At 46.2% G+C, this 13,935-nt stretch overlaps 1 protein-coding gene and 1 long non-coding RNA gene across 49 annotated transcripts in view; one reads left to right on the top strand and one right to left on the bottom strand.

Moving 5' to 3' along the window:
• The window catches only part of LOC102550135 (uncharacterized), a 64,368-nt gene extending 53,486 nt beyond the window's left edge, over positions 1 to 10,882 (bottom strand). Inside the window, exon 1 of one of the 2 annotated variants that reach the window (XR_015633027.1) lies at positions 10,584 to 10,882. This is a non-coding gene — a long non-coding RNA (uncharacterized LOC102550135). The remainder of the gene's footprint in view (positions 1 to 10,583) is intronic. The other variant, XR_015633028.1, reaches the window with a different exon arrangement.
• The window catches only part of Kcnj15 (potassium inwardly-rectifying channel, subfamily J, member 15), a 47,195-nt gene continuing 39,137 nt past the window's right edge, over positions 5,878 to 13,935 (top strand). For 2 of the 47 annotated variants that reach the window (XM_087575343.1, XM_087575309.1), the window contains exons 1-2: positions 8,842 to 8,935; positions 9,188 to 9,391. Coding sequence is in view for 2 of the 47 variants with exons in the window: in XM_087575322.1 (XP_087431448.1) it covers positions 9,355 to 9,391 (37 nt within the window). In the remaining 45 variants the exon portion in view is untranslated. 47 annotated transcript variants of the gene reach the window in all.

The following is a 13,935-nucleotide window of genomic DNA, read 5'->3' on the forward strand; positions in this document are numbered from 1 at the left end:
AAGATGTTCTAGGTAATTGGATCGTGGGTTGGATGTAGTCCAGATGGCTGGCTAAGGAAACTGGACACATCCTGATGCAAATGACCACACAGGCATTGTTGGTCTAAGATGCTCTTTGAAGAGTGGTGACTGGCCCATAGCTGGCAGGAAAAGACAGAGCCACCAACATGCCCACAAGAGGTTGCTATAGGTACCATCATCACAGAGTCTGAGAACAGCAGAAAGGCCAGGGAAGGGCATAAGGAGCCAGAGGCCACAAGGAGTCTTGAGGAAGGAGGAAAGAAGAGTCAAGGAGCTGGAGACCCAATTCTAAATCCAACTCCATCCTACCCTTGTTGCTGGTTACCGTCAGTGTAAAATGATGGATACTGAAGTTATCTTTCTACCATGTGGAGCAGATCATTCCGGGTCTGCCTTGGCTTTCTTGTCCATATGAATGAAGGCTGTAGCTACTGTTGGGGTTCCTATTCTGTCCTAAAGGGTCCACAGATGGCTTGTAGGTAGTATATTAAAAGTTCTGTAAGGAAGTGTTGGGCTTGAGAGAAAGCTATGACCGTAGTACCTGAGAAGCAGGATGATAGCATCAGAATCAGTCCATGAATTTAACATCCGAAGATTGTTCTTTATAATTCAATAATTCATGCTTGAGACCCGGCTGAAATGGAGCCTTCCAACAGGAGGTTTTTCATGTCAGAAGTTATCCTCAGCTATAATTTTAAGAGCAAGGCCAAGTCAGATAATAAATCTTGAAAGTGAACACTCTGTGGCATCCACGTGGGTACTATCATGATTTTAAGAGGAACATTTTTTTGGCTGAGCCGTGATTTGAAGACATGATTCTCCAGCTAGGAGTACATTTTCTGGTAGGTTCTGGAAACTTTAGATGTGACCTAATTATAGAAAGAGGGTCACAGGGGTTGGGGCAGATCCTTGTCCCTGGTCTCTCACGGTATCTTTACGTTCTGCCTTTAGAGAGCTGAAGAGGTCTCTAGGCACACATACCCTCTGCCCTAATGTTCTGCTCAACTAACAAGCTTGGTCAACCTATCTAAAACAATGAGCCAAGGAGCCCTTTTCCTTCAGACTGGTTATGTCAGGTGTTCAGTCACAGTGGCACGTAAGTAAATGGTGCATGTCAATAGAGACATTGATAGAATGATTGGCTGGAGTCAGTCACTGGCGTCAACACTGTCCCTGCAGTTCTGAGAGCTCCAGTGCCCTTCACAGCCACTTGTCAAGTTCACCTCATAAGAACGAGTTGGCTTCACTCTTATCACTTCCAGTTCATCTTCACCTGAGCTCTGTTTTCTCACAGGCACATGTCCAGCACGCAGAACTGAGGGAAGTCCTCTCTACTCCCTGCCTTCTCCACCCTCTCTGTTCCCTGAATTCTGAGGAAGAAACTCAATACCCAGCAAACACTGGAAAGTGCCCTGCTGACGCAGGCTGCCCTCTTAACTAAAAATTCCATCTCCAGGACCCAGTGAACTGTCAACTGTCATTACTTCTAAATGTGGGCCATGCTGGCTCTGCCCATGTGAATTTCTGGGATTCAAATGGCAGTTTGGACACAGAGGAAAGTAGACAGCATTATACACTTGCTCAGATCAGTACACCGTCTCTGTTGATTGACCCAAGGCTGGACAGAGTTAGGACTCCATTAGCAAACAAACAGAAAGGCTGTCCCAAGCACTGTCAAATTTTATTTTAGGTTCTAAAATTATGATAGAAGATAGACTCTTGCACTTGATTTCTGGGAGTGCATGCACGTGATCAAAGTCAGAAAATAACACTAAATAAACCTTACAAATTACTGTTGCAGCACAAGGAGCTCCAGGAAAATCAGCTTGATTAAATTCAATTTCCTCGGAACCAGCTAATGAAATTCTATTCATTTGAGTAGTACAACCTATTTAACCACTCAAATTATTTGACCCTCCCCCCCAAAACAGCAATCGAGTAAGGAAAGGGAAAACAGTGCTCCTCGATGTTGCTCTCGGAGAAGCTCTGGTTCTTTAAGGGATGCAGAATCTCAGAAGTATTTAAGGTAGTTCAGGGTCACAGGATACAGACGATGATCACACAGTTCTCAAAGGGACTGGATTGCACAAGGTCAAGAAGGGAGAACCTGTGGATGTGCCCTGGGTGGTGACTAAACACAAGCACAGGTAAAGAACTTGCCACAGAGAGGAGCAAAAGGAAAGCAGGAAGTACACTTTCATTTTAGCCTTTATAGAAGCCTGCCCTTAGTGTCTTCTAACAGAAGACACAGGGCACAGGGTCCTGGGACTCCCACGCTCACAGTGTGGGCCTGGGGTGTGTGACTCCTGGGCTCACAACATGGGGTCACGTGACTCCTGAACTCTTCTCTATCTGTATCTTGCAGGATCCCTGGAGGTAAATTCATTGTGCTCTGTTGACTAATACAAAAAGCAGTCTGCACAAAGGTTTAATTTTTCCCAGGTCATAAGTAGCATCTCCACAAACTCTGAACCAATGGCCAAGAGAAAACTCTATCTCCCCCACCCCCAACTTCTCCATGGCTGCTCAACTTCTAACCAAGAAGGACTAGCTTGTCAGTGACCTGGGCAGGAACGACAGCACTGCTCTGTGTACTGTAGCCATGAGGTGGCTCAGAAGACAAGGCAACTCAAAAGACCTGTTTGCCCTGGATATTAAAATGAGGCTAAATTGATAATCTGAGTACTCTAGTTGGGGTGTATTCTTCATGGATTTGTATGAACTCTTTGCTGCTCATAAATCAGAGCCTTACACCCTCCTGAACACCACTGCCTAACACGGATTTTGGAAGGGAAGTCAGTTGAGCTGAGGTAGCCAGTGATGAGTGCAAGTTGCTCAGTGAAAGTCATTTGGAGAAGGGCAAGCCATCACTCAAGTCAACTGTGGAGGGTCAGGCCAAGAGGCAGAGGCAGAGTCCTCCTCCTGTAGGTGACCAGGAATGAATGCAGCAAAAGAGTTGAGGAAATGGCTCAGTGGAAAGTGCTCATCATACAAGCCTGACAGCCTGGTCTCAACCCACGACATCCGTGTAAAAATCCAGGTCTAGTAGAACATGCTTGTAATTCCAGCACTCTGGAGGCAAAGACTAGTGGATGCCTGGGGCTCTCTGGGCACTCAGACTAGCCTAATGTGTGTGTCCAATACCTCAGTGAGAGACCCTCAAAAATCAAAGTGTGAGAAATCAAAGTCTGAGAAATGATACCTAAGGTTGACTTCTAGCCTTCACACACACACACACACACACACACACACACACACACACACACACACACACATGCACTTGTACACATAGGGACACACACTCACACACACACACACACACATGCACTTGTACACATAGGGACACACACTCACACACACACACACACACACACACACACACACACACGGTTGAGAAACAGAGACAGAGGCAGAGAGATACACAAAGAGAATAAATAAACACAAGATCTCTTTCTTAATGGAGAAGGTAAGTCAATCCAGTCACTCCTTTTTGAGTCTGTATGAGTGTAAATGCTCAGGAAATCAACGGTGTCTGACTACAGTTTGGGAAGCTTGACCTTGGCTCTACATAACTTTCTAGGCCGCTTTAATTTTCCATGCTAGCTTGTTCAGGAAAAGGATGGTCAAAGTGTAATCTCCAGGGTGTCTCTGGGTGTGTGCTTCTCTCAGATAGACTTAGGGGGTGAGATCTGACAGCTGAGCAGATAGTGAAGCCCGGCTTTCCTCTCAGCCTCACCGCAGCCTTTCATGTGGACATTGCTTTCTAAACAACACCCAATGCTGCCGCACTAAATCCTGCTGTGACTTAGCTTAAAAAAAAGAGAGAGAGAGATATTTTAAAAAGTGGGGTTTGCAGGCAGGGATCTAGAAGTTAGGGGCACCCTCTTCTCTACTCCTGTTTCCTCCTCAGCGTGCATTCTTGGAGACCTTACTGGCAGCTTGGCCGAGCTCTGTTACTTGGCGCCATCACGCCAGTTTTCATTGCTCAGTTTTCCCACAATAACTGGAATATTTGGCAAGAAGTGACAGTTGTGCAATGGGAAAATTTCCAACATCAAAACCCGAAAGAGCACAGGTGTTCCCCCTTCCCTGCTTATAACAAATGCTGAGGGTGAGTTTGGAGGTGCCCAAGCTTTTCTGCCTATGTGCACTAATGGACAGGCTGCTTACGAAGAATCAGGGTTCCTACAAGGAACCCAACATGGTATTTTAGGGTCACGACATGGTCATACTACTAAATGCTACAATTAGGCAAAATAATGCCTCCCATACCCCCCAATTGCAATCTGAGCCCTGAAGTCTCTGCCAGAAGCTAGGTACTTACATGGGGAAAGTAGGAAAGAAGCCCTGTCTATGTTCAGGAGTTGGAAGTACCCCAAAAGGCATATAAGAACAAGTAAGACCTAAAGGGGGGGGGTCTTTGGACAACATGACTGGGGGCACTCAGTAGATAAAATAACTCTCATCAATTGCTATCACTGACCCCAAAAGGAGAGGTAACTCAATACAATATCCAGGTTATCATCAAGTAAGGACCCATAGGGGAATTATGAACACGGGGGGGGGGGGAGAAGTGAAATGATCTGTAACTATCTTCTCCAGTTTGTCTTTGCAGTTACTCAGGCTGTGACCATCCCAGGGTCTACAACGTTCTTTTTCAATACGTAAAAGTGATTCTTGCAGTGTTGGGCTGAGGAGAACCAGCCTGCTGTACTTGGTAGTCTCTGCTTGGCGATCTGGTATAAACACGCCAGTAGCAGCTCACAAGGTCTGGCTTAGGGAATTACCCGTCTACTCGATGCAGAGTTAAATAACAGTGAGACCAAGTGGAAGAGTTAACATAAGGTAGCATGCAAGCACACTTTTGGATGGATGTCCAAGTTAGGGTATGGAAGGAAGGAAGGGTGGTGGATGAGGGTGCAGTGGACCCCACCCTGCAGGCAATGCTTCACCATCTGCCAGCTCACACTGTCAACGGTGAACATGTGTCTTTGTCTTTCACCATCTGTGATGGGAACTCCTAGGAAATGGTTCCATTGCCAGAAAATGAGCTTGAGGTAAGCAGACTGCACACTGAGGGAGGTGTGAGGTTGCACCAGCATCAGCTAAAATAATAAAGTCTAAATTGATGATGGCAAGAGGAAATGTGATCTCCACCCAGCTTGGGCAGTGTTCACTGACCATGACTGTCACCAAGAGGTGCTAGGATCACCAAGGAACTCAGGAGAAGGTTAAAAAGTGAGCAGTTCCTAAGCAGAGGCCCATGTGTCATGAATCTAGCTTTTTAAGTTCGTTATTTTCCCATTGGATTAGAATTACCGACATTGGCAATTGTCTACTTGATGTAAGCATACTGGAATATCAGAACAACAGGTTTTATTTTCAAATACACGTTTTGATATTAAATAAGTAACTCCAAAAGGAAAGGGTGACAGGGTATGATCATGGACAGCTTTAATCCCAGTAACCTAGGTAAGTCTCTTTGTGAGTCCAAGGCTGGCCAAGATGGATGGCACAGTAAGACCCTGACCAAAAAGAAAGGAAGGAAGGAAGGAAGGAAGGAAGGAAGGAAGGAAGGAAGGAAGGAAGGACAAGAATTACAAAATAGAAGAAAATGAACAAAACAAAGCAAAACAACAAGAACAAAAAGCCAAGTCACACTGGAGCAGGTGACCCACAGTGGGTCTACAGGATTTTCTTTTTTAATCATTTTTAGTGTTAGACCCTGTGCTGTCAATCACCCTCTAGTAGTTTGGAGGCCAATTCCCACTGAGTCACGTCTGTGTCATTGGCTATCTTGTGCCATCTGGTGACAGGAGAGCAGGAAGGAGCCCTAACATTGCCTTGCTGCTTTCCAGAGGGGAAGTCTTCCTGCTGGAGGTGGTGCTGGAACCTTAGGTGGCCTTCTGTGAGAGGTCAGTGCGTGGTTGCCATCAGTCTAGACAGGGTGGTCTACAGACAAAGCCATTTCCTGTGACTCCTGCCCCATCTCTAACCTGACGTACAGAGCTGTTCAAAGGTAAATATATATTTACTACTCTCACCCCACTTCCCGGTTCTTCACACTTTGATTTTTTGATTCAGTTGAAAGCTGAAAGTGCCATGGTTTCCATGTTACCTTTCCGGAATTACTTTTGGGAACTGGATCTCTTGAAAAATCCCAGGCTCAAAATTTGAAGGTCTTTACAGAACTTCAGATATGAACGCAGATTTTAGATTATACTCCATGCAAATTAGGCATACCTATTGCTTTCACTGGACTGGAAGAAAGAAGAAAGGGAGAGGGAAGAGAGGGAGGGATGAAGGGAGGGAGAGAGGGGGAGAGAGAGAAGAAAAGGAAATGAGGAAGGAGGGAGGGAGAGAGGAAGGGAGGGAGACAGGGAGAGAGGGAAGGAGAGAGGGAGGGAGAGGGAAAAGAAATGAGAAAGGAAAGAAGGAAGGAGCAAAGGATGGAGGAGGAGGGAGGGAGGGTAGGATGGGTAAGGAGCTTACTGACAAGTCATTCTGGTTGGGTTTTAGGCTAGGTCAATTACCAGATCAATTACTTTACTTGTCAACAACTTGGATGACAACAAGCAGTCCTGTTGTTTGGTGTAGACAGTCTCAGATCCTGTCACTTAAAAATCTGCCCTTTAACCCCAGGACAGGAAGCAGACTTTATTCATTGGATAAAGAGAGATTGGGTGACTCAAAATAAATTTTGCCAGGATTAAAGGGTTTTTCTACTCCCTTCAGCCTCAGAAATTTCCAAAATACCTAGAGAGGTCATTCAGCTATTAAATCATGAAAACAAAGTCTCCATTGAGTGAAATCTCACTCGGGGGCTCTTCAAGAACTTTCTTACTTCCCATGTGAGCACCCCACTTGAGTAATCTTAACTCACATGGTGAGTTCTGTTAGACTTGCAATCCATAAGATCTAATTATTGATATATTATCAGTCATAAAGAAGAAAAAGATAAACATTAGCACAATGAAGAGTACTGTCTTGGAACATAGCATTTTAAACGTTTTAAATTTTCTTTTTTTCATTGCCATTATTATTGTGCATAAATTATTATCATTTTCTTCACATGTGAATGAATTTTGACTCTACTAGACATGAACCTGCAAAAGACCAAACTGCTTTAAACTTTAAGGAGCGTATTATATGCTGCTAAAGGAACCATGGCACAGGCATGTGAAGAGACAGGAACCTGGGCACAGGCATGTGAAGAGACAGGAACCTGGGCACAGGCATGTGAAGAGACAGGAACCTGGGCACAGGCATGTGAAGAGATAGGAACCTGGGCACAGGCATGTGCATATTCCTAGTGGACTAACAGGAAACATGCAGATCAATGAAACACACATGGATTGAGAACGTAGAAAGAGCCATCCTGAATGTCTACAGCAGCCTTGTAGATCTGGCTTTGGGCAGATCAACTTCTCTGGTTTTTGTTTCCTTCCCCATAAGCAACAATTAATCATGAAGATCTTATGGTATAAGCATTACACATAAAATTTTTGGGAGAGTTTTATACTGTTGGATAAGGAGATACAAATAATGGAAGCCAACACTGGAATATGTATCAAATACAAGAAGAATTGAAGCTGTGCTATAATAAACTATGAATTACCATAGTCTTTCATTAATCCATTGGCAAATACATCTTATTAGATATCATGATATATATACGTACATGTATATATATTACAAATAATATGTAAATATATAGATAAACATAAGGTGCTAAGATACTTATAAGGGGACTTATACTGTGTTGGGTGTTCCTGGAAGGATATAGCCAATACCCATGCAAATGAGGAACTCCAAAATGGCACCCAGACAGTAAATGCTGCAGTCAGGGCAGTTTCCTATAGTGGTAACTGACATGTAGCAAGGAAAATGGAAGTCAAGAGTAGGGCTGGGGACGTGTTGGATGAGGACACACCTGGAAAGGTGTACCTGTGGTCCAAAACCCATCAGTGATTATGGGGTGGGTCTTGAATAAGAACAGAGGTGTGGCTGCCTAGCACAGCAAGGGGACAAGTGTACCATTTGTTGCAAAGCCTTTTGCTATCCTGCAACTCAGGAAGCTCCCTGGGAAACCCATCCCTCTCTGAGGATGTTTTGGGATTGCCCACACACACACCCCACTATGAGAGGACGGAAGGGACAGAACTTTGGGAATGAAGGAAGGGCAGAGGCTGGAGATACAGTCACTCCTTTCTATGCCCCAGAACTCTCTTGTTAGGGGTGCTCCTAGTATGGCTGACTAAGTTTCAATAATGATGATGGTGGTGGTGGTGATGATGATGATGATGATGGTTCAAACCCTAACTTTAACCCAGAACCTAGAACCCTAACTCCAGCCAACTCTCCCATCATTCCATCTAAAATAATTCAACTTTATTTAATCTTTATCTTTCCTACTTGAAGGAAAACAAAACCTGTCCAAACAAAACAAAGCAATCAAAACAAAAATAAAAAGCAAAAGCAGAAAAAAAAAACAAACAAACAAGCAAGCAACAACAAAAACCATCTCTGTGGCCTTAGAGGGCAGAACTGAAAACAGCAGTCTGTCCTCAGAGTAGCTTTCTCCCTGGGCATGGTCTGACAGGGAGAGCTTAGGGCTGAGCCTGCTGGTCCCTGCTTCCCGGAGCAGGGATTCTGATTAGTATTCATTTGGGGTGGGGAGAGGGAAGAGGGAGAGAGGGAGGGGAACAGGAGGTTCGGGCGGGTTCCTTAAGAAAGATAATCTGTTTGTTTATAGTTTACTTAAGCAAAGAGACCTTTAAAAAGGACTTTGATAAGAGGGGACAAAGTTTCTTCAGAAATGAATCAGAGTTCCTTAGTAAGAACTTCGGTTTCTTTTATACACAGGTGCCTGAAGAGCTGGGGGGTCCTTGCCATTCCAAACCGCCCTGTGCTGGTCTGTAGATTTCCTTAAAACCCTAGACATGCTGACATCATGGGCTCCTTCCTCAGATTCCTCTCTCTCTCTCTCTCTCTCTCTCTCTCTCTCTCTCTCTCTCTCTCTCCCCCTCTCCCTCCCTTCCTCCCCCTTCTTTCTCTGTCCTTCCTTCCCCTGTCAGCAGTCTCTTCCAATCTCCTTCTTTCTCTCTTCATTTCCCTCAGGTAATTCCTCTCAGAAACTTGTACGAACTTGTTTTTTGACTGACAGTGAACACCAAGAGTGCTTCTTCGCTTCGAAAAGCCCTCAGCACCTACCTTTCCAAGGCACCCCGGATCACTTCCTTGCCTGGTCTTAATTTCCCGCCCACCCAGGAGTCCGCATTGGGCACTCTGCAGGTAAGAGGCCAGAGAGTGTGTCAACGTGGGGCATGCAGCATGGTGGAGATGCTTCAGAAAAGCCTGTCTTCCAAAGGTAATGAAAACATTGCGATTCTTTAAAAATAAAGAAAACTTCCTTAAGTCATTCAGGCCAGCCAGGCTTATCTGGGGGTATTTACAATGCCGTTTACATGTGGGAGAAAAGGTTTTTCCTTAATGAAGGGGCAAAGGAAAGGGAGCTGCTTTATCCTTGTCTGCAGAAAAAGAAAAAGTAACCGACTTTGTCCAGTGGGCTGAGTGTGTGAGGGTCTGGGGAGCCAGTGCGTGTCGGAGCCAGCGGGCTACTGGTTTTTCGGTGATTATATAGTTTTAAGTTCCCCGGCTGTCAGCTTCCTTTGTCAGTGGAGAAGTCAGTTTAGGTAGAAGTGAGGCAAATCCCTCAACCAAACATTTGAAAGTCTGCCACCTATCCCAGCAGAAAGAAAGGGCTCTGTGGGTTTCTGAGGCAGAGTGGAAGTAGTCTGACTGGAGAAACCGCTTTGTTCAACGTCCCACGGAGAAAGAGGCTTTCCCCAGTGTACACATAATTTCATGTGGATTTAGGCTGTTTTCAACTAAAGAGCGCATTACCAGGCAGAACCTCCCCACTGGCCCCTGGAAAGCCTGCTTTTGTCTGTCCTTCATCTCTGCATTCAGTCGCCTGAAGGGAGTCAGAATTTGTTTCTTAGACATTTCACTGGGCTCCAGCTCACAGTCGCCTTAAGTCACAGGTTAGAAAGCTCACAGCAAACGAAGAAATTAACTTTGGAAGACTGAGGTCCAAACCAAGCCTCTGCCCCCCCAAAAATCTAAACATTCAGCTTCCCTTCCTTAATCTGAATGTATTTGCCACCCCAAACCTCAACTTACTGTCAAGACTATAAGTCAGGTCCAAAGTTCCCCCTTGGCAATCTCAGCTCACACGCTCACACGCTCACACGCTCACACACTCACACGCTCACACGCTCACACGCTCACACGCTCACACGCTCACACGCTCACACTCACCACGAGCAGCCTGTTACTTCAGCCCTCGTTTCTGTTCTGCCCTCTCTCCTGAAGGTTTAAGCAAACAGGTCACCATCAGTAATGGCCTTAGGTGACAAATTCTCTTCAATTTACAACTGTGCTTTAAAAAAAAAATCAAAGGAAAGTGTCACATAAACCTGGAATGTGGTTTTACATGCCATCCACGTGAACACGTCGTACTAAGGCAACTTCAGGTGAAGAATTAATTACAGACTCACCTGGCACATGGGTCCCAGGGCCATGCTTGTCCCAAATCTTCCTGGGGTTTGATTTCCTAATAGCTCCCTCCAGAAGTAGAATAAATGACCATGGAACATGACCCAGAGGTCACGTGTGGCATTCCCACATACGGCTGGAGACTGCCAAACTTTAGCTCGTTTTTGCCCGTTGTCTTAACATCCACCCAAGAAAACGTGATTCGGTAGGGAGCAAAGGAAGCCTCTCTTCTGAGTTACGCGCTTGAGTGGCATGGGGGGACTTAGGGAAACAGGCTTAGCGGAAGTGTGTGTGCAGTCCTGCTGGCTTCAGGGGAATACATTTTTAAGAAGCCCTCCCTCCTCTTACCCGCCTCCTTCCTCCCACCAACATCCCTGGCCAAAAGTGCTGCTCCCCAATGTCCTCATCTCCCACTTGTAACCAGTGCAGACAGCTCACATTTTTGGGGGACAAAAGAGGGAGCCCACAGGTGGCTCATTGCCAGCAGGCCCAGAACTAACAAAAAACAGGCTTTTTGGCTCCTTCCCTCAGGGCTGAGGGCATGCCTCTTCCCTTCAAGGAAGAAATCTGAAAAGGCTTCTGTGCTTGTTAGAGGGGAGGCATACATGTATCTGTGCATGTTGTGTGTGTGTGTGTGTGTGTATACATGTGTATTCTTGTATGTGCACACATGAATATGTGCACATGTGTGTTTGTGTGTGTGTGCACATGTGTGTTCTTGTATGTACACACATGGATATATGTGAATGCACACGTGTGTTCTTGTATGTTTGTGTATGTGTTTGTGCGTGTGTATGTTTTATTATGACAGCATGTGCTGAGGACCAAAAAGCCCAATGTGGCTTTAGGCAGTAAATGGAGGAAGCTTTTCTGACTTACACAATGAACGTCAGATATAGCCTGTCCTAAGCAGTCAGCCCACCTGCTTGAGCCCTGCAGAAAGTCACTGCTCCTTGAGAATGCATCCCTTCAGCGTCCCAACTCGAGTCTAGAATGAATTTGAATGTTGGCACAGCGACAGTGATAGAGCGGACAGAGTGCCAGCCCAGAAGCAGCTGTGGAGCCTGTGAAGGGTCTCCTTCTGTTTTTCTTCTAGAAGCAACACACTTTCCATGCAGCAAATGCAGGGCCCTTATTTACAGTCTCTCAAAGGAAAACAGTTATTTTCTTCACTGTAAAAATAGCCAGGAGGTTCCTGTAAGAATTGATATTGTTTTCTGCACCAGCAAAGAAGGTGGTCGAAGGCAAGAAGCAAGCAGAAAGAGACCTCTGCCTAATTTCCTGGGCTCTCCGTCCCTGTCCCTTCACATTTGTCTCCCTCGGAGCCACCTCCATTTCCTTGGAAGGAGGGTTGGCAGGCATGGCACAGGAGCAAAGTGAGCCATAGACAGGCCTGGCCTTGCGCCTCTCAAGGACACTGTGCCCTGCAAAGAGGCAGATGTGACTCAAACTTCTTGGCACCTTGCTGCCACTCAGGTGCCAGTTCCCTGACAGGTAAGAGAGCTTGGTGATCAGAAGTTCAAAGCCATGCAGAAAAGGCCAGTCCTCAGGTCCTCACTAAATTAGGGGAAGGGAACCAGCTTTTCCCTCCCCTTTGAAGGGCTGAGAGCAGCAGGTGGAGAGAATGATTAGCATGCTTAGTGAAGGACTCCAGAAAGAAGTGTTGTTGACTGAATGTTGGATTGTGGAGATGGAAAATAAGGGGGGGGGGGATACAGACATTCCTTACAAAGGCAAGAGCACACAGCTCAGAGTGCTTAACAGGCACAAAGCCCTTCTGCCTCCCGCATGTAGGAAAAGACAGGATGGGGAGGGATGAGGGAAAGGGAGGGGGGGGGGCAGGGGGGAAGGGAGGAAGAGGGATGAACTTAAGAAAAAAACGCTAGCTTGCAATGTGTTCTCCGGATTCACAGAGACAAATAGAGTGGAGTCTCCTATTCTGATACGACTGGAATCCGTGTAGAGGATTACGCACATCCTCAGGGACTTAGAGTCGCACACATCTGTGCTTTCTCCTGAAGAAGGGGGATCAGAGAAATGCAGCTACCTGCATTCCCTCTGAGAGAGGAAGACTCATTTAGTGAGCCAAGGGTTAACCAAAACAGAACCACGGAGCTACGTGTGCTTCTCTACCTGATGTTCTATACCCTACCATACAGTCCTGGTATTCCGGCCACACTACAGGAACGAATCAAGGTGGCTTGGTCACGCTCACCTCAGAAGACACACAAGAAGAAAGCAGGGTTCTGATTTGGGGCTTAAAGCACACAGGTGCCAAGAGCTGGTTCATGCCCAGTTAAGAACCAGTTAAGTAGAAATGCATGTGTGTGCCCCATGCCAGCTGAGGTCATAATGAGGAAAACATGGGAGGAATTAGTGATGGAAGAAACTGAGTCTTGCTTGGAGTTTCCCCTAGGACCTAACAGTTCAAAGTGAACGCATGCCAGGAGAGCCATTTTTGATACTAGGATGCTCAAGATCTCAGTGACAGCTAGATGCTCCTGCTTCACCCAGGGGTCAGGGGTCAGGGGTCGGGGTCAGGGCAATGCTGTGCCCCTTGAGTGCCCAGACATACTGAGCCACTGAAGTGTGAGTTGGGTGAGCAGGGCAGTGAGGAATGTTCAGAGGACCTGGGAGGCCTGGTTTGATCCTGCTTCAGTCACAGCTAGCTGCCTTGGTGTCAGGCTGACAGTTACAGAATTCTCGTGTATTTTTTCCACTGCCCCCAAACAGAGGCTGGTCAAGATTCTGCAGAGCTCAAGGACTACACAATACAGGGCTTTCCTTAAAGAACATAACTTCAAAACTGTGGCCGTAAAAATGAAGAGGGTTCGTGCCGGTAGCTAGAGTCTGGTCAACTTCCTAAGTCCACTCTGGACTTTCGTCGTGTTTCCTGAGTGGAAGGATGGATGGATGGATGGATGGATGGATGGATGGATGGATGGATGGATGGATGTGTGTGAATGGTGGCTGCTGGCTGCCCAGTGAGTGACCGCCCTGGGAAATAGACAAAAATACAGACTTCAGACCTGTGCCTCTGCTTGTCTACTCACCAGTGGGGTTGAACATCCAGTTTCCTGTCTGGTATGCTTCTTACGTGTCACTGCCATGTGACCAAGGGCAGCTTTCCATTTTAAGGCTGGCCCTTTAGGGCACACTCAGGCCTCAGGGTAAGATGCAATCAGTGTATTCCTCTTACAGTAGAGTACATTCGTCCTGGAGTCCATGTTGGCACACTTTCTACCCAGAAACCCAGGAACTTAAGGCACAAAGATTCTTTTGTTGACTTTGCCAGTCGAGAGCCTAGAACCCAAAATGATGTCACATCCATCAGCAAGTCCTGTGCTCTCCAAT

This window comes from Rattus norvegicus, chromosome 11, assembly GCF_021556685.1.
Source record: "Rattus norvegicus strain SHRSP/BbbUtx chromosome 11, alternate assembly SHRSP_T2T, whole genome shotgun sequence".
NCBI lineage: Eukaryota > Metazoa > Chordata > Mammalia > Rodentia > Muridae > Rattus > Rattus norvegicus.